At 53.5% G+C, this 21265-nt stretch overlaps 1 protein-coding gene across 1 annotated transcript in view; it reads right to left on the bottom strand.

Annotated features, from left to right (window-relative positions):
* Col4a2 (collagen type IV alpha 2 chain) overlaps window positions 1-21265 on the bottom strand; it is a 148923-nt gene that overhangs the window by 103160 nt on the left and 24498 nt on the right. The window contains exon 4 of the mRNA XM_076872639.2: window positions 3357-3437. Coding sequence (XP_076728754.2) covers window positions 3357-3437 — 81 coding nt within the window. The remainder of the gene's footprint in view (window positions 1-3356; window positions 3438-21265) is intronic.

Here is a 21265-nt window from a genome sequence, read left to right as displayed (position 1 = left end):
CCTACAGCCAGAGCCAAAGAATGCATTTCTCAACCTCCCATCCACCCATCTCCACCCACCTGCAAGACACAGGCCGAGGCCCACCTACACAAGACTCCTGAGTAAAATTCCAACATGTGGGTTTTGTTCAGACCTCTGCCACAATCTGGGCGTGAGACCATGCAGGCCTTCGCCTCCCGACCCGAGTGGGAATCACACTGTGTCTCCCAGCTCTGACCAGCTCTGTGGCTTGCTGGAACTATCTGGGGGCTTGGTGGTTCTGCCCACAAGAAACAATTCTCTCCCTGCCAGGAAAATTTGCAGCTTACCAACTATGGGTGCAAGATCAGGCTCCATACATTTTACACAAAGCTCATTCATTCGGTAACATGAGAATTCATTTGGAACTGGAATCCACAGTATGCTTGCGATTTCTGCTTAGAGTCCAAAAGTTACCCAGTAACATGCAGTTTCTGCTGTTGGCAGTCACCATGGTGAGGAGCACACTGGCGGGGCACCATGTCCATATAAGGTGGAGTTAGCCAAGGATGGGGGTGGAGAGCCTGCTGGGAGGCGTGTCATCACGGCTACAGTAGCACCAGGGGGAAAATATATGGCAAGGGACCCCAGGGGAAGCTGTGGGAAAGAACAAACTATGCACGCAGCTCTCTGGACAGCAGACTCTGTCCAACTGCTATTTTTATGTATTACATTACTTAAAAAATACTATCAACCCCAAAGTAGGGCAGATGTGGCCCCGCTTTCTGCAAAAACACATCTGGATAAATCTGCTAACCAATAAATGTTTAACCCACTTATCAATTCACAGTCAGTAATCAAATCCACCAAGTCTGCAGCATTGAAATCGATGCTGCATCTTAATAACTGCTTTGAAGAAGCAGCGGCAATTGTCCTGACAAGCACCTTCGGGGACGGGCGAGGTTGGTTGCTTCTCTCCCTCTGCTGGGTTTTCTCTCTCCTTCTACTGTGGGCTGTTTCTGTCATCTTACTGACCAGTGTGCTCTGGCACCCCAGAACTAAAGGACTGCCTTGGGTGCTGACCAGTCCAACATCCCAACAACGTCTGTCCAGCCCCGTGGCAGGTGTGTCTTGTGAAGTGTCAGGCCACCTGAGTGCTTAGACAGGGAGGGTGAGCCATGGGGAAGCGGCACAGCGGGGATGGTGTCTTCCCTCCTGCACAAACTGCTCAGGTAGCGGCCACATTTTTACTTAATCTGATCAGTGTTGACAACCTGCTGAACAGTCAGAGGGACTCCAAGCCCACCTGAGACTTGGACTACTAGTGCTATCAAATGAACCAGAGGGTCAGCTTTAGACCTCACTAGACACAGATGCAGCTGCTTCCTAGGCTGGGAACACTGGGCCCTACCAAGGTTTCTGGGTCTGTGTCGTGAACTTGCTCAGAGACCCAGGGACCTTAGGGATCTCCTTCCACAAACCTCTTTGAGAAGATCTGGGGCAGAGCGGCAGAGTACATGGGCACGCTGGTGGCAGCGTCTGTTGACGTCACAATCAGTGTCTTTATGAAGAACCAAGTTCTTGTAAAGGCAACATGGAAAATTCAGTCCTAGTTCTGCACTAGACAATCACAGGAAGTGAGAAAGAACAGAGCCCTCGGCTTCAGCCCTTGGGCCGAGTCCTGTCTGGCTGAGTACACAGAGGACACAGCGGCCCTCTCGAGCCGAGCTCCACCCCACATGCCAGTCGCAGATGTCTGCACACTGCTGATTCATCTGCTTTGTGTCCATATAAGGCAGGGCCAGCCGAGTGCACGGGAGCGTCTGCAGCCAGGCGCTGCCTTCAGGGCCCTCTCGCTGCTGGGAAAACCAACGGCAGGGGACCCGGGGCAGTCAAAACTCATGAGACGGCAAATATATATATCTCTCTCCTTGTTATATGACAAATGACTTCATCTACAACTCTTTAAACAGGGAAGCCCCTCACTAAAGCTGAAGCTCACCGTCTACAAATGGCATCACCCGATGCACACAGCACATGAGATGGCTTTGACCCCAGGCACAGCCCCAGGGTAATGATCAGTCACAGGTGAGCAAACAGAACCACTGCTCGGACCAGCAGGGGTCCTGATCATGAATACTAGGGGTCATGTCTTGTGGGGGGGACTCTGGAGTGGAGACAAACCTGACATGGCAGAATCCCACAGCCAGAGGCAGGAGTGGGCACAGCCACTTCAAACACTGCCTTTAGGACTCTGCTAGGGAGTCTCACTGGGCACCCAGGACTGTAGTGATTTCTGGCAAAAATGGCACTGCAGGCAAGAATTCCTGACCACCTCCCACCACCTGGCAGTCACCAGGGATGTAGACAAGCAGGAATCCTGGGGACAGAGTCGCCAACTCTGTGGCATAAAGTGAAGTGCTACTCCCACACCTCCACATGCACAGTGGATCTAGACATCTAAGCAGAAGGACTATCTTTAGAAACAAGTAAAGACTCAAACACCTGCTTCAGAGGCTACAGAGCAAGAAACCAACATCTTCAATTAAGCACTGAACACATTAAACCCAACATAAGTCAAGAGTTCAAATTCTGCCAGGTGTTCTTGTAATAATTTGGGGTAGCCTTTTTTTCCCTGCTTATCTGTGAAATGAGCTATATAAAGAGCATTCAGGGAATGAATAATTTTAAATTTAGAATAACTACCAATAGTATAAAGGCCAATGCTCTCTAGTTTGCATACCTACACTGCAGTACAAATGCAACTGTTTTCTCTTCCATAATATTTTTGCAAGATATATGTTTATGTAAAATCTAAGTACAAACATCATTGCATTATGTGTATACATATGCCCATGTGTATACACACAGGGCCTGTGCTCCATGTTGGAAGAAGTTTCCACATCTATGGATTTAATCAACCATGGATTAAAATTATATTTTTTATAATATTGCATCTGTTCTGCATCTGTACAGATTTTTCTTGTCTTTATTTCCTAAATTGTACAGTATAACATCTATTTATGTTGCCTTTGGGTTTAAAAGTCATCTGGAATGATTTGAAGTGTAGGAGGATGTGTGTGGTTCCATGCAAATCCTAAGCCACTTTACGTAAGGGACTTAAGCGTCAGCTTGTGACACCCAGTGGTGTCCTGGAACCCACCCCCCACACATGCTGAGGGAGGACCTACATCTTCTTAACAGTGAACGAGAGAAAAGGAAAAGTGGTCTAAATGGGCCCAATTTGGCATTATGACTTGTGCTGGTGAAAGAGAACATTGTGGGTTAAACTTCTTAGCAAGGCAAGCCACTGACTTATCCAGGTGAGTTAAGGCACTTTCGTTTCAACAGAAGTGTCAGGGAGGGTCAGGGAGTGTTTCGGCGACGCTCTGACTTACGCGTCCTCCTTTCTCCGGGTAGCACTGGCAGCCGCCGCTGCAGTCTCTTCCTCCGCAGGGCACATCGTACTTCTTCACACCCTGCAAAAACCAAGCACAAAGAAAGTGACCTAAACTGTGTCATCTACAATAGGGGTCACAGTACCACCTGCTGGGAGTCCTCTCAACTCTAAAACCAAGACTTCATTCAACATATTCAATAAGCATTTATCTAGGACAGTTTTAGGTGGGTTCACTGCTGAGCCGAGAGAAGGTAGAGTTCCCGTCCTCCTGCCACCAGCAGGCCGGGCCTCCCCACCAGGCACCCTGTGGTGGAATCACTGAGTCTATCCGGCACCTCCCCACCCCCCAGGTCCCTGTCTGCCTGGTTGCTCCTCTGTAGTCAATGGCCTTGCATGCCTTGAGAATGTTCCCCGAACCCAGGGAGTCCAGGAGAAATGCAGATGGACACTGCTCTGTGACTACACCACAGGTCAAGGGCTGGGGTAGGAATGAGGAGCCCAGGGCGGGAAGCAGCTCCTCTTCGTGCCTGGAGGTACAGGGGTGCATCCTGGAGAGGCCAGAGTGAGCCGAGAAAGAACAGGGGCGGGACCCAAGGCCAGGCTGCTCTGGGCCCACCAGCTCACACGGAGCCTAGCGAGAGAAGGGAGGTGCCCTGTGAAGAGGCAGAGGTGCACCTGGCAGGATGGAAATCCTGCACCACGGGCATCACCTGTGATGCAGGTGTGTCCCACCTGCAGGGAGAGCCCCCTCCATCCCTCCTGCTCTGGGAGTCCGGCTGATCTACAGGGAGGAGGAAGCAGGCTTCCCCCAGGACCTGAGTCCTTGGGAGGCAGAATGGAAGCTCCTGCCCTGACTGCAACTCTGAAGTGGGTCACTGGAGACGGAGGGGCTCCTGGCTGGCCTGTCCAGTGGGGAGAAGGGTTCCTCACCCTGGATTTCAACATAATGGACGAGAGAAGAACATGGAGATCGACCATGGAGGGCCTTGGCTCTTCTAGACTGATGGCTGCCTACGGCAGGATGAGTGGCTTTACCTTCTTTCCTCCTGTTCTCCAAGTGGCCAAGCTGCTACCCTGGCCACCACTCCCCTCCCAGGGGAGCCTGGCCCTCCCCCTGGGTGAGATGCCACAGCTGCCCTCCAACAGGTGAGACCTACAGTCCTCTCCTCACAGGTGAGCTACACAGACCCTCCCCAGGTGAGCTACACAGACCCTCCCTCCCCAGGTGAGCTACACAGACCCTCCCTCCCCAGGTGAGCTACACAGACCCTCCCTCCCCAGGTGAGCTACACAGACCCTCCCCAGGTGAGCTACACAGACCCTCCCTCCCCCAGGTGAGCTACACAGACCCTCCCTCCCCAGGTGAGCTACACAGACCCTCCCTCCCCAGGTGAGCTACATAGACCCTCCCTCCCCAGGTGAGCTACACAGACCCTCCCTCCCCAGGTGAGCTACATAGACCCTCCCTCCCCAGGTGAGCTACACAGACCCTCCCTCCCCAGGTGAGCTGGTGCAGCTTTTCATCAGGGAGGATCTCAGGCTGGCTCTTCATGCTTGGCCACCCTTCAGCAACTCCTGATGTGCCCACAGGCCCATGCAGCGGACAGTTCCACGTAAGGGGCTCTGGACACCAGCAGCCCCTGTCAGTCCCTGGGCCAAAACTTGTTGTGCAAGCAAAGCCCCCGGCCAACAGGACTGTCCAGTGTCCAGCAGCACTCACATTGCCACAGTGTTTCCTTCCCCTCAGCCACGCCTCAGTGACCCGGCAGGATGGGCACTGGGACTCCTCTAAGGTTTTTGCGACAGACCTGAGCCAGAATCCTCCCTGTTCCCACTGCTGTGGGCATGCACGTGGAGAGGCAGATGGCGTGGCCACTGCCCCACTGTGGGTCCTGCCCAGAGCAGACTCTGCCCACGGCCAACACTGGACATGCAGGACAAGCAAACGCCTGACTCAGAACCATCTGGCCGGCCAGCGTTGACCTCAGTCCCTCAAGGCTCTTTTTGTACAGACTGTCAAATCCTCTCCTGAGCTCACCGTTCCATGCCGGAGACGCCTCGTTTGAGAGTCCCACATATTTTGTGTTCTTATAATGATTCTTACAATAATCCAGTGCCTGATGCATCAGTCACTGCTTTGAAGAATTCCAGAAAGTCTGGGCGTCTCAAATCCTTTAAAGAAACCAGTACCTCCTTTTAAATCTCTCTTTGGTTATCTTTTTGTCCCATGTGAGGTAGTGAGACTGCTGCAGTGTAAAAGTAAACACACATAAAACCCTTTTATGCCCTCAAAGGCGATTTTCTATGGTTTCGGTGTTTATCTACATGATTTCCATGGTTCTGGACACGTGACTCTTGGATCACAGCTTCGCATTAAGCTGTAGGTTTCACGGCTTGTGCTCAGCACCAATGGGACTGGCCTGGATGGGCAGCGCATTCAGACTGCATTACACGTGACCCTGATATGAATAGGTGCCTTGGCAGCTAACCCAGCTGACCCAGCGGTTCCTGTGCCAGTTGCTGGGAAAGGGGTGGGGGCTGTGCTCACTCCCCCATGGTGTTTCACGTGCTATTTTAAATTTTGACTTTAGAGTCACTTGCCAGATCCTTGTGTATAAATCATAGGTTGGAAAGATTTTAATGGTTTCCAATTGATGGAGCAGACTCTCTTTTCTAAGTTTAGGATATTCACTGGATTCAGTTACAGCAATGAGCTCCCCATGACCTGCTCACAATGGAATGGCCCTTCCTGGAACTTTGCTTTGCCAATGTGTGCCAGCGGGTAGGTGCCCGTCTCACCAGGGAGAAGGCACACATGGTTGGCTGGCAGTCCCTCACAGGCCATGCCACCCTAGTCTCAGACCTCCCAGTCACACGTGAGTACGTGAGTACAAGTGTGTGTGTGTGTGTGTGTGTGTGTGTTTTCCCATGGGCAGCTCACCTCCTTCAGAGGGACTCTTGTGAATTCCAGCATCTACAAGGGTCTCAAGGGCCACACAGTGGAACACCAGGTTCCGGGACAAGCAGAAGTATTTACTAACTGGGCAGGGCCAGTGCTCCAGATGGCCTCTCAGACTGCACATGTCTCTGACCTGAGCCTCTCAAGATTCAAATGCCTTCCCGAGGCAGTGGCTGGGTGGGCGGAGGGAAGGACCCCACGAGCCCAGGCTTGCGTCCCCACCTTCCCATCCAACAGGAGGGTAGCAGCGGCTCCCACCAGCACTGCCAGGCTCTGCCTTGATTTCGCCATGCCACGAGACCTGAAGACAAACCACGGTCCTCCTGCTGGTCAGCTCCGCCCACCCCTCCTCCGTCTCCAGAGCGAAGCTGGCTCTGGCCTGAGTGTCCACTCAGTCTCTGTGAAGGCAAGCCTCTCTCCCGCACAGTTCTTCTAGGTCTCTGCAAGCACTCCCCATTTCTCATTCTACAGAATCACAGGTTAAAAAAAGAAATATCAATTATAGCCTCCATCCATTCCTCACTTCAAGTCTGAGTTCCCAGCGGCAGGAATTGCATAGTGCAGCGTTCAACCCCTTGCTCTCCAGAGTCCCAGGCGGGGGCACCCGGCCACCGACTGTTCCACAGAGGCTCAAAGGAGACGAAGCTCCCAGGACGGCTCCAACAGACCTGCTCTAGGTGCGCCAAGTACACCTGTCCAGGGCCAAACTACGTCCATTCAGCTGAGCTGGCCAAGCCCTGCTTATTTGGATGTCCTTCATCCAGGAGAAAAAGGGCCCATGGCCCAAGGTGACCAATTATACTGAAGATCTTTGGAAGCTGGTGACCTCCCCATACCCTGGAGAATGCCCGTGTCTTCCCCTTCATACCCACACAGCAATCCCCGTCCCACCCAGTTGGGCACCGAAGAGCCTGAGTTCCTGCCCTGATCCAGGAGAGGGCACCTGGCTCTCCCAACTTCAACCTCTACACGGGTGAGAGCCGATTCGTCCTCTTTCCCTTACAACCCACTGGCTCCCTCCCTCCCTCAGTCCATTCTTGCCAAATGTGCTGGGTGTGAAGTGGGGACAGCCCGGACACTATCCCTGCCCTCATGGAGTATGCACAGACAAGAAGGTGGATTGACAAAACAGACGCCTGAACCTACCGAAATGAAATTCTGGTTGATGCTCTGAGGAAGAGCGGGTAGGACCCGAGTCGGGAACGGGAGATCACAAGTGGCACCTGCTGACACAGAGGCTCACTTGACTCAGGCCCTGTCCCTTGGCTAGACCGTACTCCTGTCCTGCTCATGTGCCCATTTAGCCTGAGGGCATGACGACTAAGAGGAGACCCCAGAGCTGCCCACCACCTTCCTGGCCCAGGCAAGCAAGACCTTCCTGTCACCACTTCAGGGGTCAAGAACACCTTGAACTGGGGTGAACTGACTCTCAGGACGCCCCCACAGTGCTGCACCCCCAACTTCCAGCTCCGGGTTCAATTTCAACCCGTGGGTGCGGGACAGTCCAGGACAGAGACAGTTCAGGGGCACCGGTCAGTGCTCAAGCCAGAGGCACCCCGGCTGCTTCCCAGATGCAGGACCATTTCAAACGGGAGGGGTCACCCGTTCTTTTAGCAGAAGAGCCAACACATGCTGGGGACCACACACAAGTCCCTCATGTCAATCATCTTGTCACCTGCCACACGGAAGACCTGGCCCCCTCTGAAGCACCAGCTCCTTCAAGAGAGGCAGAGGGGTGAGCAGGATTGGGAGAGACTCCGCACTCCCAGGGGGCTAACGTCCTCACCACTGTCTTCTCTTGCAGCTCCAGGGCTGTAGGAGCCACAGGGGCGGTTTAGACAACAAATGCCAATGACGAGTGTGGGCAAGAAGCTCAAAGCAGTGTCAGCGTAAGATCCAGTGGGCTGTCTGCACACCAGGAAGAGAGGAAGGTAGCATTCTCCAAACAGCCTGTGTGGCACAGAGGCCACAGGTCGTGGAGGACCCGAGCCGGCGTGTGGGTGAGGACACTAGGAGACACGCTGAGGTCAGACCTGGAGGCAGCTTCACCAGGAGATGGAAGGAAGGGGAGGGACCGAGCAGGACCCCAGATGGAGTATGACCAGCAGCAGCAGGCCCCCTGCAGCCAGTGAGAATGCAGCCAGCTCTGGAGATCTACTGGGTCAGAACCTGCCTTCTAACCCGGTTTCCAGGCAGTCAGGCAGCCCAGGTTTTCCTTGGCGTTAAGTTATCATTCAGAAGTATCTGAATGTCCTAAATATAAAGCCAAGTCACCTGGAGCAAAGCTCTGCACTGGATGGTGGGGCTGACATCGTGGAAAGGGGCTTCGGAGGAGCCCAGGAGGGAACTGCAGGCCACGAACCATAGAAGGTGGGGTGTCTCATGGGCCATGATTAGTAGACCCAGCCACCTCTATTTTAGGAAAATGCTACCGTCAGCTCTCCTTTGGCACTCGGTGGACTTAGGGGCTCTAGTACTCAGGATGCAGATGCTGGGTTTCCAGTCAAAGTGCCAGACATTTTTTAGTTCTCTTTTCCTTCTTAAAAATCTATCCTTTTAGGGATCTTTGTTTCCTGCTGAATCTTACCCTGTCCTGGACTGGTGGCCAGCACAACTGTGCTGATGAGATCACAGGACTTGGGAATGACCTGGATTGCTCAGGAGCCAGATGGCAAGGTACAGTCCAAGAGGCATGTTCTGGAGAACTCAGATCATACTCCACCCAACTGGGAGGCAACCAGCATTGTTTCCAGGTAAAAGTGGAAAGCTTTAGCAAGGATTTCTTGGTTGGCTTAAACAAACACCTTCATTAGTGCATCATAGTTAACGTGTTTGTGAGGTTCATTTTGGCCTGATTGTACTGACGTGGAATTTAATTGGCTCCATTTTAGTACCCAGTGCCTCTTCTTTTTCTTCCCCTCCTGCCTTCCGTTCCCCTTCCTCTACTCTACTGGTTTTCCTTCTGTTTATTTACTGATTTTTTAAAACATTGGTTGGTGCTTATAGATAAACATAGAGGTGGATCTTGGTTGGCTTTTTTTATGGGGATTCTTTTCCTTGGAGTCTTTGGGAGTCTTGGCATCATCCCATCTAGAATGATTGAGAATCCATCCAGTTCCACATCACTCTAGATGCAAGGTCTAGACTCCCTGGTGAGTCTTTTCCTCTGGAGAACAAAAGTCACTGGGTCTTCTCAGGGAATGTAGGCTCCAGCTTCCTGAACCAGGTTCCTATCGTGCCCAAGCAGAGAATTCTGTGCCTTGAGCCAATGACGCTCTGTCTGCCAGCAGAGGTTCTGCTCTGCCATTTATAAATGGGATTCAGTAGACTCAGAGCAGAGATCAACAGTAGCAGCTGCAAGATTAAGAGAACATCCGGTCCCACAGGTTGCTGGCTCTGCCTCCATTTGAACAATCCCATGGCAGCAAGAGGACTTATCATGTTGCCTTCACCAGGGCTCACGAACCATCAGGCAGACAGGAAAGGCCCTCCTTCCCCACCTGGGGCCAAGATGTGCCTTCCTAAAGAATAGCCCTGTTTCTAAGTGTCGAGAAAACTGCCCAATGCCACTCCTCCCAAGCACTGACTTGGTTTATATTTAGGTCATTCAGAAATACTTCTGAATGGTAACTTGAATGTCAGGAAATAAAAATACATAAATGATTCAGACTCCTTAAGACTAGTTATCTAACCACCTGTATGAATTGTCTGTGTACCTTTAGGGCACAAATCCATGGAAATGCACCCAGCTTTCTGCAGATGTATCCCTACAGTTGATACAATATATATGAATGAAAGGAAAAATGGTGGCCATTGTTTCCAACTTGCACATAAAAATGAGTATTAATCAAATTTATATGAAAAATCAAGAACAAAACTCATCTGTCCTAAAACAAAGAATATTTTGTCCTCCACATGTTCCAAGAAACGTCTGGTCCAAGGAAGTCTTTTTAAGCCAATATACCTCCAGCCAAAAAGTGCAATTCTCTAAAGGGAATTTATGGATTCTTTGCCGTTGAATTGCCCCCAGCATTCTAATCCAAACTTCCTCTACAGAGGAATATTGAATACCCCATTCTAAGTGACATAAAAGGTAAGTATTTCTTATTGCTAAAAGTAATTATCTTTCATGTTTTAAGGCAAAGTAATCTATACAAGTCTTTGTTTGTCACAAGTCCAGTCAAGCTGGACGTTTTAGAAATATCCTTTAATCCTAACAAAGAAGAAAGCCAACTTGAGAACAAGGTTCTCGGCAAAATTCTATTAGTTTATCAAAACAGGAAATATAAGCCATTTCCGCACACACAGCTTTAGAAATTAAGGAAATAATTCCAACATGGCATGAGCAAGACAAGGTATATGGAAAAGGAAACCACTGGAATGGCACACACAGAACAAAGTCCTTCTCCCCCACGAGCCGTGGGAGACCCAGCCAACTGCTTCCTCTGTTTTAACAGCATTTCAAGGGCCCACAACAAAAGCCACCCTTCAAGAGCCGTCCTGCCATGGTCATCCGCTGGAGGCAGAGGGAGAAGTGGCTCGCCCACTTGGAGGAACAACCCCGAGGGACCCCACCAGTGCCAGCTGTCCCAGCCTGGTGGCCACTGCCTCCCTCCTGGCTCTGGGAGGTTTAGGGTGGGAGAGGAGTTCAGGCCGCCGTGTTTGCAGCAGGACAGCTGGAAAGATGGGAGCTGAGGAGTTCCTGGGATGGCAGCCCGGGTCCTGTGAGTGCTCCCGGAGGCCCGCCGTGCAGCAGGCGTGACCAGGAGGGACCATGTTTGGTGCTTCACAGAGCCCACAGGTGCCAGTGCAGTTTTGCCATGTGGCCACCTTCAGTTTCTTCTTGGGCAAGTCAAAGCTCAGAGGTGCTTTCCACACAGGATTTACTGAGATACAAGAGCCTGGGACGGCCAGAGTGCTGGGGCATGCGTGCCAAAGGCAGGAATCAGACAGATGGGGGCTGGGGTGGGGGCTGCCAGCAGGCGAGTGCAGGAGGCCAAAGGCCACGGTCAGAACACGTCCCAAGGTACAGCACTGATCCCTGTGACAGTCAAGCAGGCTAACGACAGGCCAGATGGGTTGCTGGACTCCAGGGCGGGGAGTGGCGGGGAGAACCCTAGGCGTGTTGAGAGGACTGCGGGGGGCGGGGTGGGGGAAGGAGGCCAGGGGCAGCCAGGAGAGGAAGAGCAGGCAAAGGGTGCATGAAGGGCAGAGTTTGGCAGAGAACGATCTGCCCAGGCACGGAATGAGGATGGCCACCCCTCGCAGGGTGCAGTGAGGATTCCTGAGGTACTCCTGGAGATGATGTCCTGTCCAAGTTTGGGTCATGAGCACCAGACAGAGCCAGGCTCACAGGGCTAGGGCTGCAGACACAGGAATGAGAGCTGAACCCCAGCCAGAGAACTATGAGCCAACGTTCCTCTCGTTCCGGCCTGGGGAGAGGGTGATCTCAGGTGTGGGTGGGCCTGAGGCTGCAGGTGAAGACAAGCAGGCCAGCTGGCTGGTGGGGGGACTGGGGGGTTGGCATTTCCTGCCCTACATCCTTGTCCCAGCCGTGTCTTCCCACAGGCAAAAGTCCGACGTGAGCAAGGCAGGCACGCCTCCTGCCACCAGCACACGAAGGAGGGGAGCCCGTGCTGCCGCTTGCCAGGGAGCCACTGGAGCACAGGGCCCAGCCTTGTCCAAAGCACCCCTGCCTTCCTTCTCTGAGCCCCAGGAGTAGAGCACCCTCCTTGCCGAGGATCTCATCTGCTGTGTGGCTTTATTGGGTGCTGGGTGGAGATTGGCAGATGCCTCATCCTGAGTCATCTTGTGGAGAGACTTGGATCCTGGACAGCAAAGACCAGGGAATGGACTTGGGAGTGGACTTGGGAGTGGACCTGAGGCTGTAGAGGGGTCAGGCAGGCAGGAACCAGTGACCATGCAGGTGGAGTCTGCTGGGGCAGAGCACTGGACAGGCAGCCTCAAGAGCAGAAACCGAGGACCTCTGGAAAGCAGGTGACCCTGTCTTGGAGCACGAGGTGTGGTATGCTGAGGATGGCCCACTGCATTCCCAGGCTCCTAACGCCATTTCCTGTCACCTAATGTCTTGGTCTTTGGATGCTGCTACCCTTTATCTCTACTTGCTGTTTTCTTCCCCAAGTCTTTAGCATCTGCTGCCTCTTATAACATCCATGGAAGCTCCACCTGCTAAAGCAGCAGAAGGTGTATTTTCATTGCAATTTAGATATATTGATGACTCTATGGCTGAATTCTAGTTGATCTTAACGACTTCCTGCCTGGGACCCCAAGGCTTTGAGTTACAAATCAAACCAACTTTAGAAGTCTCAGGTGAGAGCTCTCACTACCCACTCTGACTGGCACCAGAGAGTGCGACTGTTCCGGCACAGGATGCCGGCGGGCTTTGCCTCCCCATATCAGGGACGAGGTCTGGTCGTAGTCATTGAAGCCCCTCTTACTGACGTCATCACAGAGCTGCCACAGGGGTGCATTATTCTGAGAGCTAAGGTGCCCGCTGGCCACCCTGCAGGAGCTGGCATGCATGTGCAGGCACATGTGCTCACACACGGGGGCACAGCTGAGATGATGAGACCAGACCAACCACCCTCCCTGTCCAGCCTGTGCCTCCATCTCTAATGTAGACTGTCACCCCCATATTTATGTTGATGGCTAATGCCTGGCGAGGTGGGTTCCTGGGACCGATCCCTCAGTTTGGAGCCACATCAGGCTCCGTTCAGAGGGTACACACTCTGCCCCACCTTCTGGGGCCCTGCCCTGGCTGCTCCCTGGGTCTTCCTGCTCGCCTCTCCTGCCCTGGGATTCTGAGCCTTTGGTCCGCCATTCCTCCACTCCAAAGTCTTCTTCCCTGTCAGCTCCAACCAGGCACTTAGTGTTTTTTTTTTTTTTTTCTCATGCTGATGGAATGTTAAGGACTTTAAGATGCTGAGTATAGACACCCCCTGTTTTCACCTGCCTCAGAACTTGCACTGCACACAGTGTTCCATCAGCACGGAATGTTCTCCTTCACACACCTCTGTCTGCCCTATCAGTGCAGCTGAGACCCCTCCCATTGGCTCTCACACTGGGAAAAAGAACCCACATTGACTTCACCTCCTGTCCCTACCCATCACGTACGGGGCTTTCTGCTACGTCGCAATGTCTACCTGAAAAATCTTTACATTCTGTAAAATCACACACCAATCCAGTGAGGCGGGTGGGAAGATGTGGGGGGATCAGCCCACTCTTATGCAACTTTGTAACTAGAGTGCTAATAAAATTGGTAATAATCCCAATAAAAATAATAGCATGGCTTAACAGACACGGAAACTTCCCAATAAGAGGGGAGATGCTACTGGGAAAGTAGGGCTTCCTCTTAACGACCAAAGGCATGGTGTCACAGGAGGGCGCCAGGAAGGCACAGACTGCTACACCGCAGAGAACAGGGCATATGCCCACAGCTCAGGGAGAACCACCATGGACATTCTAGGCAAAGCATGCCCCGCTGGGCAGGAGGAAGGAGGCTGGGTATGGACAACCCCTGTGGAGGAACTCTCGGACAGCATGCTGCAACCCTGAGCCGGTCTCTGCCCGCAGAGCCTCTGTGATGTGGAGGGACCTTGCAGGGACAACTTCATCTGAAGGAACGTCTCTTCATTTTCTGACAACCTCTGTGATGGTCCACCTTGGCTGTCAGCTTGACTGGACCAGGACAGGCCTAGAGCACTGGTAAAGCGCTCTCTGGGTGTGTCTGTGAGGTGCTTCCAGGGATGACCGGCATGTGGGTCAGCCAGGACTGGGAAAGACCTGCCCTGGGTGTGGACAGTACTGTCCAATAGGCCAGGAGCCTGCCTGGAAGAACAGGAGGAAGGGGGGGCTCAGCACACGTGCACCTCCCCAGCTCTCCTCAAGCACCAGGTTTCCCTGCCATCGCACTCGGACAGCAGACTCCAGATCTTCAGCCTCTGAACACCGACACACACCAATTTTCTGTGGGAGCTTCAGCTTCGGCTGGGGGCTGTGCCTTGTTCTGAGGCTCTGGCCTCCTGGACTGAGCAGCCACAGGTTTCCCCCTGTGCGGTCTGAGGACGCCACTGTGGGACCATCCAGCCTCTGATGGTGTGGCCAACCTACTAACCCCCTAGAGCCACATGGGCTCTATGGCTCTGCTCTTCCGAGGAGCAGGTACCCTGACAGCACAACATCACTCTCAGTTACCAGCTACAATCAGCAAGGACGAGTTGGAGAGGCGACCTCGGGACACAGCAGGCCACCTCCACGTCCTACTCACTCAGGGCTCACCTGTAGGGGTCAGTGTTCTCACCAAGAAAATAAGAAATGTGGCCATCTTAAAGACCTTTCTAAATGACACTTCATAGCCCGAGGGAGTGTTCTCTGTCATTTAGTCACTTCATAGCCTAAGGGACAGTGTTCTCAGCATGGAGAACAGGACGCAGGCGGCGTCCACTGTCAAGAGGCACCAATGTGAACCCAGCAGAAAGGATCAGCCAGTCTCAGGGGCACGCGGTTTCACAGCTGCATTTAGAACAAATGCCCTCGGATCTAGACGAGCCATTCTGTTTACACGCTCTTCTGCCAGAGACAGTCTACCAAGACATCACGCAACACAACGTTACTTCACGGTCTGTCCACACCAAGTTCTAATTATGCGCGTGGCATGTCAGTTCTTGGTATTCTCTGGCGGGGAATACAAATACGTAGGGGCTAGAGCTGGCACAGGGTTCTGCAGTGAACACTTAACACGGCTCCTAAGAGGGGAAGTAGCTCCATCCCTTAAAGCCACCTATTCCAGAGAAGTACCTCCTGTTGACGACCTTGGTCTGATACCTCCCTGCGAGCTAAATTTGGGGAAAGATCTGAGGAGAACAAAAATAAAGAACATGCAATTCTTCTCTTAGTACAATAAGATTCCTGTTCCTCATGGGGGAGGCTGGTTCAGGCAGGGACGGGCAGGCGAAGCACAGCAGTGGCCCTGCCTGGGCAGGCTTGGCATTTACACCCCTAGCTTCCTCTTTGTGAGACTGACTATCCATGTCACAGGGGCACTGTGGCCAGGGCCAACACCACCCCACACCACAGCCACTGGACACACCTGCTGGCCTGGGTTCTGGGCTGGGATTTCTGAATTTCTGCCTTGCTCTTTCTCCTGCCAAGTTAGCGAGGGCTGGAGGCTTTTAGAAGCTCCCCGTCCGCTACAGACGTCTGCAGAGATTCAGGGCTCCTGTGCTGTGACCTCACCCTTGATGGACTACTCACTGCACTGGAGGGTCTGCAACAAGACCTTTCAGATCACAGCAGAGAGGTACTGCTGGGGCCAGTGATGGAGAGGGCCAGATGCCAATTGGTGTGGACTACCCTGCTGTAGCCCAGCGGTCCCCAGTCCTTCTCCTTTGTGCCCCAAGTAGCCTGCTGGGCTCCTGATTCCTGTATGACACACACTCAGTCCCACAGGTGGTGGGTACTGCAGTATCAACATGTAAGTGACAAACTGGCCCTGGACCAGGTTGGACCAAGTTTGAGGCTGACCTCCCTCCATGCGGCTCATTCAGAATCTGCACACAGTTTAGGTGTGAGGCACTGGGCGGAGCGTGTTTGTAAAGGGGCTATAAAACCTTAGGGACCAGTTCTGCTTACTTTCCTAACGGTCAACCTTTCATGCCCAACCTAGATGTCTGCAGGAAGATGGGCTCCTGGGCCTCCAGAGTGCTGTTGTCCTGCTGGGTGTTTCTGTGCTGCCCAGGGCCTCCGTGAGGCGCAAATCTCACAGCTAAGCACTTGATCTGGGAAGAGCATGCACGGCAGCTCAGTGGCCTGGCAAGAAATACGGGTCCCATGTCCCCCAGTTTCCTTATTTAGAAAATGGGTAGATGTGCCTTCCTGCCTCGAGGTGCTGCTGTGGGGCTGAAGGAGACAAAGCCACGGCAGGAGCGGGCAGGAAGCTCTTGCCTCCCGTCTTGACCTTCGTTTATTTTTACCAGACAGACTGGAGGCCAGGGTATCCCCCTCCCACAGCACTGACCCAGGGCCCAGGAGCAGCCGTGCCTCCACTGACTAGGGAGGTTTTCTTATACAGAGACGTTGGAATGCTCAGGGTTTCCCTTCAAGAGGCCTAACATGCTTACCAATCTATAAAGTGTGTGCAGAATACCTTGGATAGGTAACCACTCAAGTTCCACGCAACATCAGTTTCTCTGGGGTAAGATTTTGAGCAGCATGCCAATTCATCTCTAACAAGTAGGCTTCTTAGTTTTCTTTCTTTTTTCATTTCGGTGAATAGCTGGCTTAGGCACAACTCAAGTGGCTCAGCTATGCTGAACCTTGGACCCAAGGTCAACCAACCAGCCAGTCTTTCGGGATTCAAGCCAAGACCTCAATTCTATGTTTGTTGCTCTGAGTCTAAGATAAAAATTCAAGAATACTGTCAGGGCAACCAGGATTGTAATCCCCCCTATGCATCAAAAGTGCTCTTATCACATTGCAAACAACTAACTTGCTGAGATTATAAACATCCAAAAGAGTGGACTTCCTCGAATATTTTAAGTGATGTCATCTGTCCCTTCTTTCATATCCGTTTTTATTATGCTCCTGTCCTTTCAAAACAGAGTTTGTGCCACGGTACAACAAAAGCCAGGAAGTGTCGGCACCCTGGCCATGGCAGGCTGGGAGCCAGGGGAAACCGACAGAGCACAGGCACCTCCAGACGGGGCAGAAAGGAACTCTGACACGCAGCGGGGTCGGCGGAGCCAGAACTCCATGACACGTCCTCCTTCAAAAGCATATGGTCAAGTTGTTTTCCTCAGGGCCCTGCCCCCACAGTGCCCTACCTAGAGACCCTTTCTGAGAGCTGCTGAGTGCTGATACCTAAAGCAAGTAGCCCCAGGGCAGAGACGAAGTGGGCAACTGCAGCTCCACAAGTACTGAAGCACGCAGAGCAGGTGAGCCCGCTGTGTGGAAGACTCCAGCCAGAGCCAGGGAGCGGCTCTTCCAGAATTCCTGGGTTCTTGCTGAGGTCGGATCAGTTACCGGCACTGCTGAGGAAAACCTGTCCTACTAACTTAGAGTGTGCCCGGGTCTCTCTGCGGGCCAGGTAGGATCACTCATCTAGCACAAGGCTCCTGAGAGTCAGGTCACATGGTCACGTTTTTTGGTCTCTGCTCCATAGGGACTGGGAAGCCTGCAAGGGACTTCCCAGCCGTAGGGGGACTGAGGGAGAAGGTGGGAACACAGAGCTTCAGGGAGTGGGTGTGGACGGAGCAGGGCATGGAAGGTCACTCCTGGATGCTGTGCGCGGGGGCGTGCTTCCCCGTGGGCTGGCTCCTGGGTGGCACTGCCCTTGCCCCCTCGGCGTGTCCAGAGCCGGTCTCGCCTCCTTCCCGGCTTTGACATGATTCAGTGCTTCCTTTCCCCCAGGCACCACCCTGGGGAGGAAGCCACTGCCAGGAAGTCCAGCTCCCTCACACACAGGAGCAGTCAGACCCGGGCCGGCCCTGCGCTCCTCCTGCTGTCCGCTGAAGGCCTTCCCGGCATAGACAACCACTCCTGGCTGTGGCCACCACCCACAGGCACCCTAAGAAGGCTAAGAAGGGCCAGGGTCCTTTGAAGTCCCTGCCGGCACTGCGGGAGGTACCCAGTAGGCAACAGCCTGAAGGTAGCGGAGACGCTTGGGCTGCACAGGCGCCCGGCTCCAGTGGCCACGCCTCGTGGGGGTAGGCCACTTCACCGCCCAGGGCACAGAGGGGCCTCAAGACCTTTTTGAACACTCTCTATCCTTTTTCAGTTCTTTGTGCCTCACGACATCTTTGTGGATTCCTGGAGGCTGTGCCTTCTGCTGGGACTGTCCTCCTGGGCTAGGAGCCGTGGCCTTTGGGAGATGCAGCCCATGGGACACAGGGCACTGTGGGGTGCCACAGCACCCAGGACCATCTGTCTACATTCCGCTGCCCCAAGCCTCCTTGTGCCTCTCGCCCCTCACCCTGTCTGTCTTTCACGTCTGCATGATGAAGTCTTTGGAAGGAGACACTCCTGCTCAGCCAACCTGCATGAGGAGGATCGCTGATGGAGCTGCAGCTGTGCCAAGCCTTGTCTGTGGCCAGGGCTGCCTGGCATTGGGGGGCTGTTGGGCCAGAGGTCTGAGGCTTCTGCCTCTCCTCTCCTCTCAGCACCCTCAGGACTCAGCCGTGACAAACTGTGTGACCAGTGTAAACAGTGATACTGTCCCACACAAGTCAGAAGAGCCCCCACTGAGGTAAAAAACACAAGCCTCATATATTCTGAGTCCACCCGGCGGCTTCATCCTGAGTCAATGTTCAGTTCCTGGAATGCTTTTGAGGAGCTGTGGACAACTTTACCTGGGTATTCCCAGTGCAGGTCAGCAGCCTCAGGCCCCCAGCACCTCACTCTGCTTCCTTCTCTGGCTCTTCCTTCCATCAAGTTGACTGGCATCTGTCATGGCCCCAGGCTTTGTCCAGGCACCCAGCATCCCGGGGTCACACATCAGTATTGCAATCGGAAAAGATGACTGACCCTAGGGGTGCCTGCCTTTCCTCAATAAAGACCTGCTTCCAGCTCCTTCCCCCCGTCTTGTCCCTAAGTCCTAGGCTGTCAGAGGAAGAGGATGTGGTGGAGGCTGAGGCTGATGGGCATCCTCAAGCCTGGGCTAGACCATTGGGCAAGAAGCAGCAGCAAAGGTGGGTAGGGCTGACCCCACCAGGCCTCAGAGGTGTGCAGCCCCCACGAGGAAGCCGGGTGCTATAGGGACTTGAGGTGGCTTCCCAGTTAAGCACTGCATACGCAAAGGACTGACAACACCCCTGCAGCTGGACACCTGACCATGCCAACTGTGATGGCCTCTGATTTTCTACAAAAAAGTAAAGGAAAAAAAAACCCTGGCTGATTCACTCTAGAACGAGCGGCTGGCCTTTCTCTGCGCTGCACGTCAGGCTTCTCTCTGGAGTGTCTCTGTTCTGACATGGTGGCAGAAGACTGTTCAGGAGTGGCCCCTGTCTCCACAAAGGATGGTGAAGGCCTGGTTCACAGGACAGAAGGCACTGGTTTCCACCCCAGGGCAGCGCTTTCTTCCTTTTATGGGTCACTGTTCTATAGATAGTTAAAAAGAAAAAAAAAAAAGACTCCAAACAAAACCCTAGCCCCTCATTCACCTGCAGTGGGCCTCCTGGTCAGAGCCCAGTAGCCAGGGGCTGGGGCTGGTGAGGCCAGAGTGGGCAGGGAGGCGAGGAGCTGCCGACACGTTTCTGCTCGTGTCTGAGAGCACAGCGAGGCGTCCCTCCCCTTGCAAAACAGGCCCCGTGTCAGAGAACGTGCTCCGTCCCCAGCTGCACACCCGCGGTTCCTTGGCCGCCTCACACCTTCCCCAGACCCTAGATAAACCATCCCTGGGGTCCCTGTTTCAGCTTCTTGGAAGAGGCCGGGATTTGCAGCTGGGACGGGCCAGGCCAGCTCCCTCTTGCTGTAGCAGAAGGGCCCACGTTAAGGCTGCCAGGAGGGCCGCCCTCTGCAGGGAAGCCATTTTCCAGCGCACACAGTGGTTCCTGCGCCTTCCCTTAGTTTGAGGACACTGGCTTCCTGTGTCCTTCCCTCTGTCTCCCAGTGCTTGCTTTCCAGGGACTTTGTGCTCTTTTTACAGCTCATGGTGAGCATTCCCATTTGCCTTCCTAGAGATCTCAGATCTCTGAACCCCGTGAAGTGACTGCGTGGCCTTGACTGAGTACTCCTTCCTCCCTTAGGTTTTGGAAGGTATTTTTTATCTAATTAAAGTCAACTAGGGAAAAGCTTATAGAATACAAGACGTATATAACGCATCTTTAAAAATTAGTTATGGATATAATTTTTCAACAAATAGCCTGCATGGAGGCATGAGCCCATTTGGGACATTTCTTGGGTGGCTGGAGAGGTCCATGAAATCATGCCCCAGCCTCAATGAATGGTGGGATGAACATTTCTGAGGCTTCGGTACCCTTGACTGGGGCTCTGTTCAATGCCAACATCTCCATGTGCAATTTGTAATAGCTGCGGTGTTTCAAGCTGTCCTGAGAGATGGGCTGGGGTGCAGGTGCACCCAGCAAAGCACTCTGTCCGGACTTCCTGTATCACATGCATGTTGCTCAGATATAAGGGGTTGGTGCCAGGGTGCTGCTTAGGTCAGTGTGGAGGGCTCTGGGACCACTGGGGGGTTAAAGGAGTGCTCAAGCTCTCTCACACATCTCGGTCCACCTCTGGACCATGCTTTGGGAGTTCCAATCCCTCCTGTGGGGTCAGGCCCGCCCGTCTCTACCCACCTGGTGCCTGTGCCCTTACCTTCTGGCCCTGTGAACTCCTCTTCCGCCCTCCTGCTCCCTGCCTGTGGTTCTCTGGGCTTAGCCCGGCTGCTGGCTCCCAGCCCCAGTTCCACAGCTGGGTGACATTCTGGGTCTGTCACAGTTCCCTGACCACCTCCCTTTGGTGGGTACTGTCTGAAGTCCCACTTCACGACTCCAGATGGCAGGGAACTGTGTCTGCTGACCAGATGGCGGTGCTCGGGAGTCTGGGCCCAGGGAAGGAGGTTTCAGGGCAGCCCTTCGCAGGTGCTGCCCGCCGCCTCCTGTGTCCCTCTGGGAGGCCTGATGTGGATGAAGGACCCATCCTCCGCAGAAAAGGGAATGCGCCTGCTTCACCCTTTTCTCCATGACACCATGCTGTGTGGATGAGACCTGCTCGGCCAGTTGGAGGGACAGAATCAAAGCCCAGGAGTAGCCAGCCCGCCTGGCCACCCGGCAGCCCCTCACAGCACAGCAACCGCACCAGCTTCTTGGCTCCCCTCCAAGGTACAGCTTGCTTCAAGGACCCCATAAAAACCTGCTTGTTCAACTTGGTTTTGATATTCATTCCCCGCCTGTTTATCGTCTGTTTCCATGAATAGTACCATTCTCTTTGCT

The sequence above is a fragment of the Callospermophilus lateralis genome, chromosome 12 (assembly GCF_048772815.1).
Source record: "Callospermophilus lateralis isolate mCalLat2 chromosome 12, mCalLat2.hap1, whole genome shotgun sequence".
NCBI classification, from domain to species: domain Eukaryota; kingdom Metazoa; phylum Chordata; class Mammalia; order Rodentia; family Sciuridae; genus Callospermophilus; species Callospermophilus lateralis.
Note: the sequence above shows the minus strand (reverse complement) of the source record. Positions and strands in the feature narration are given on the sequence as shown.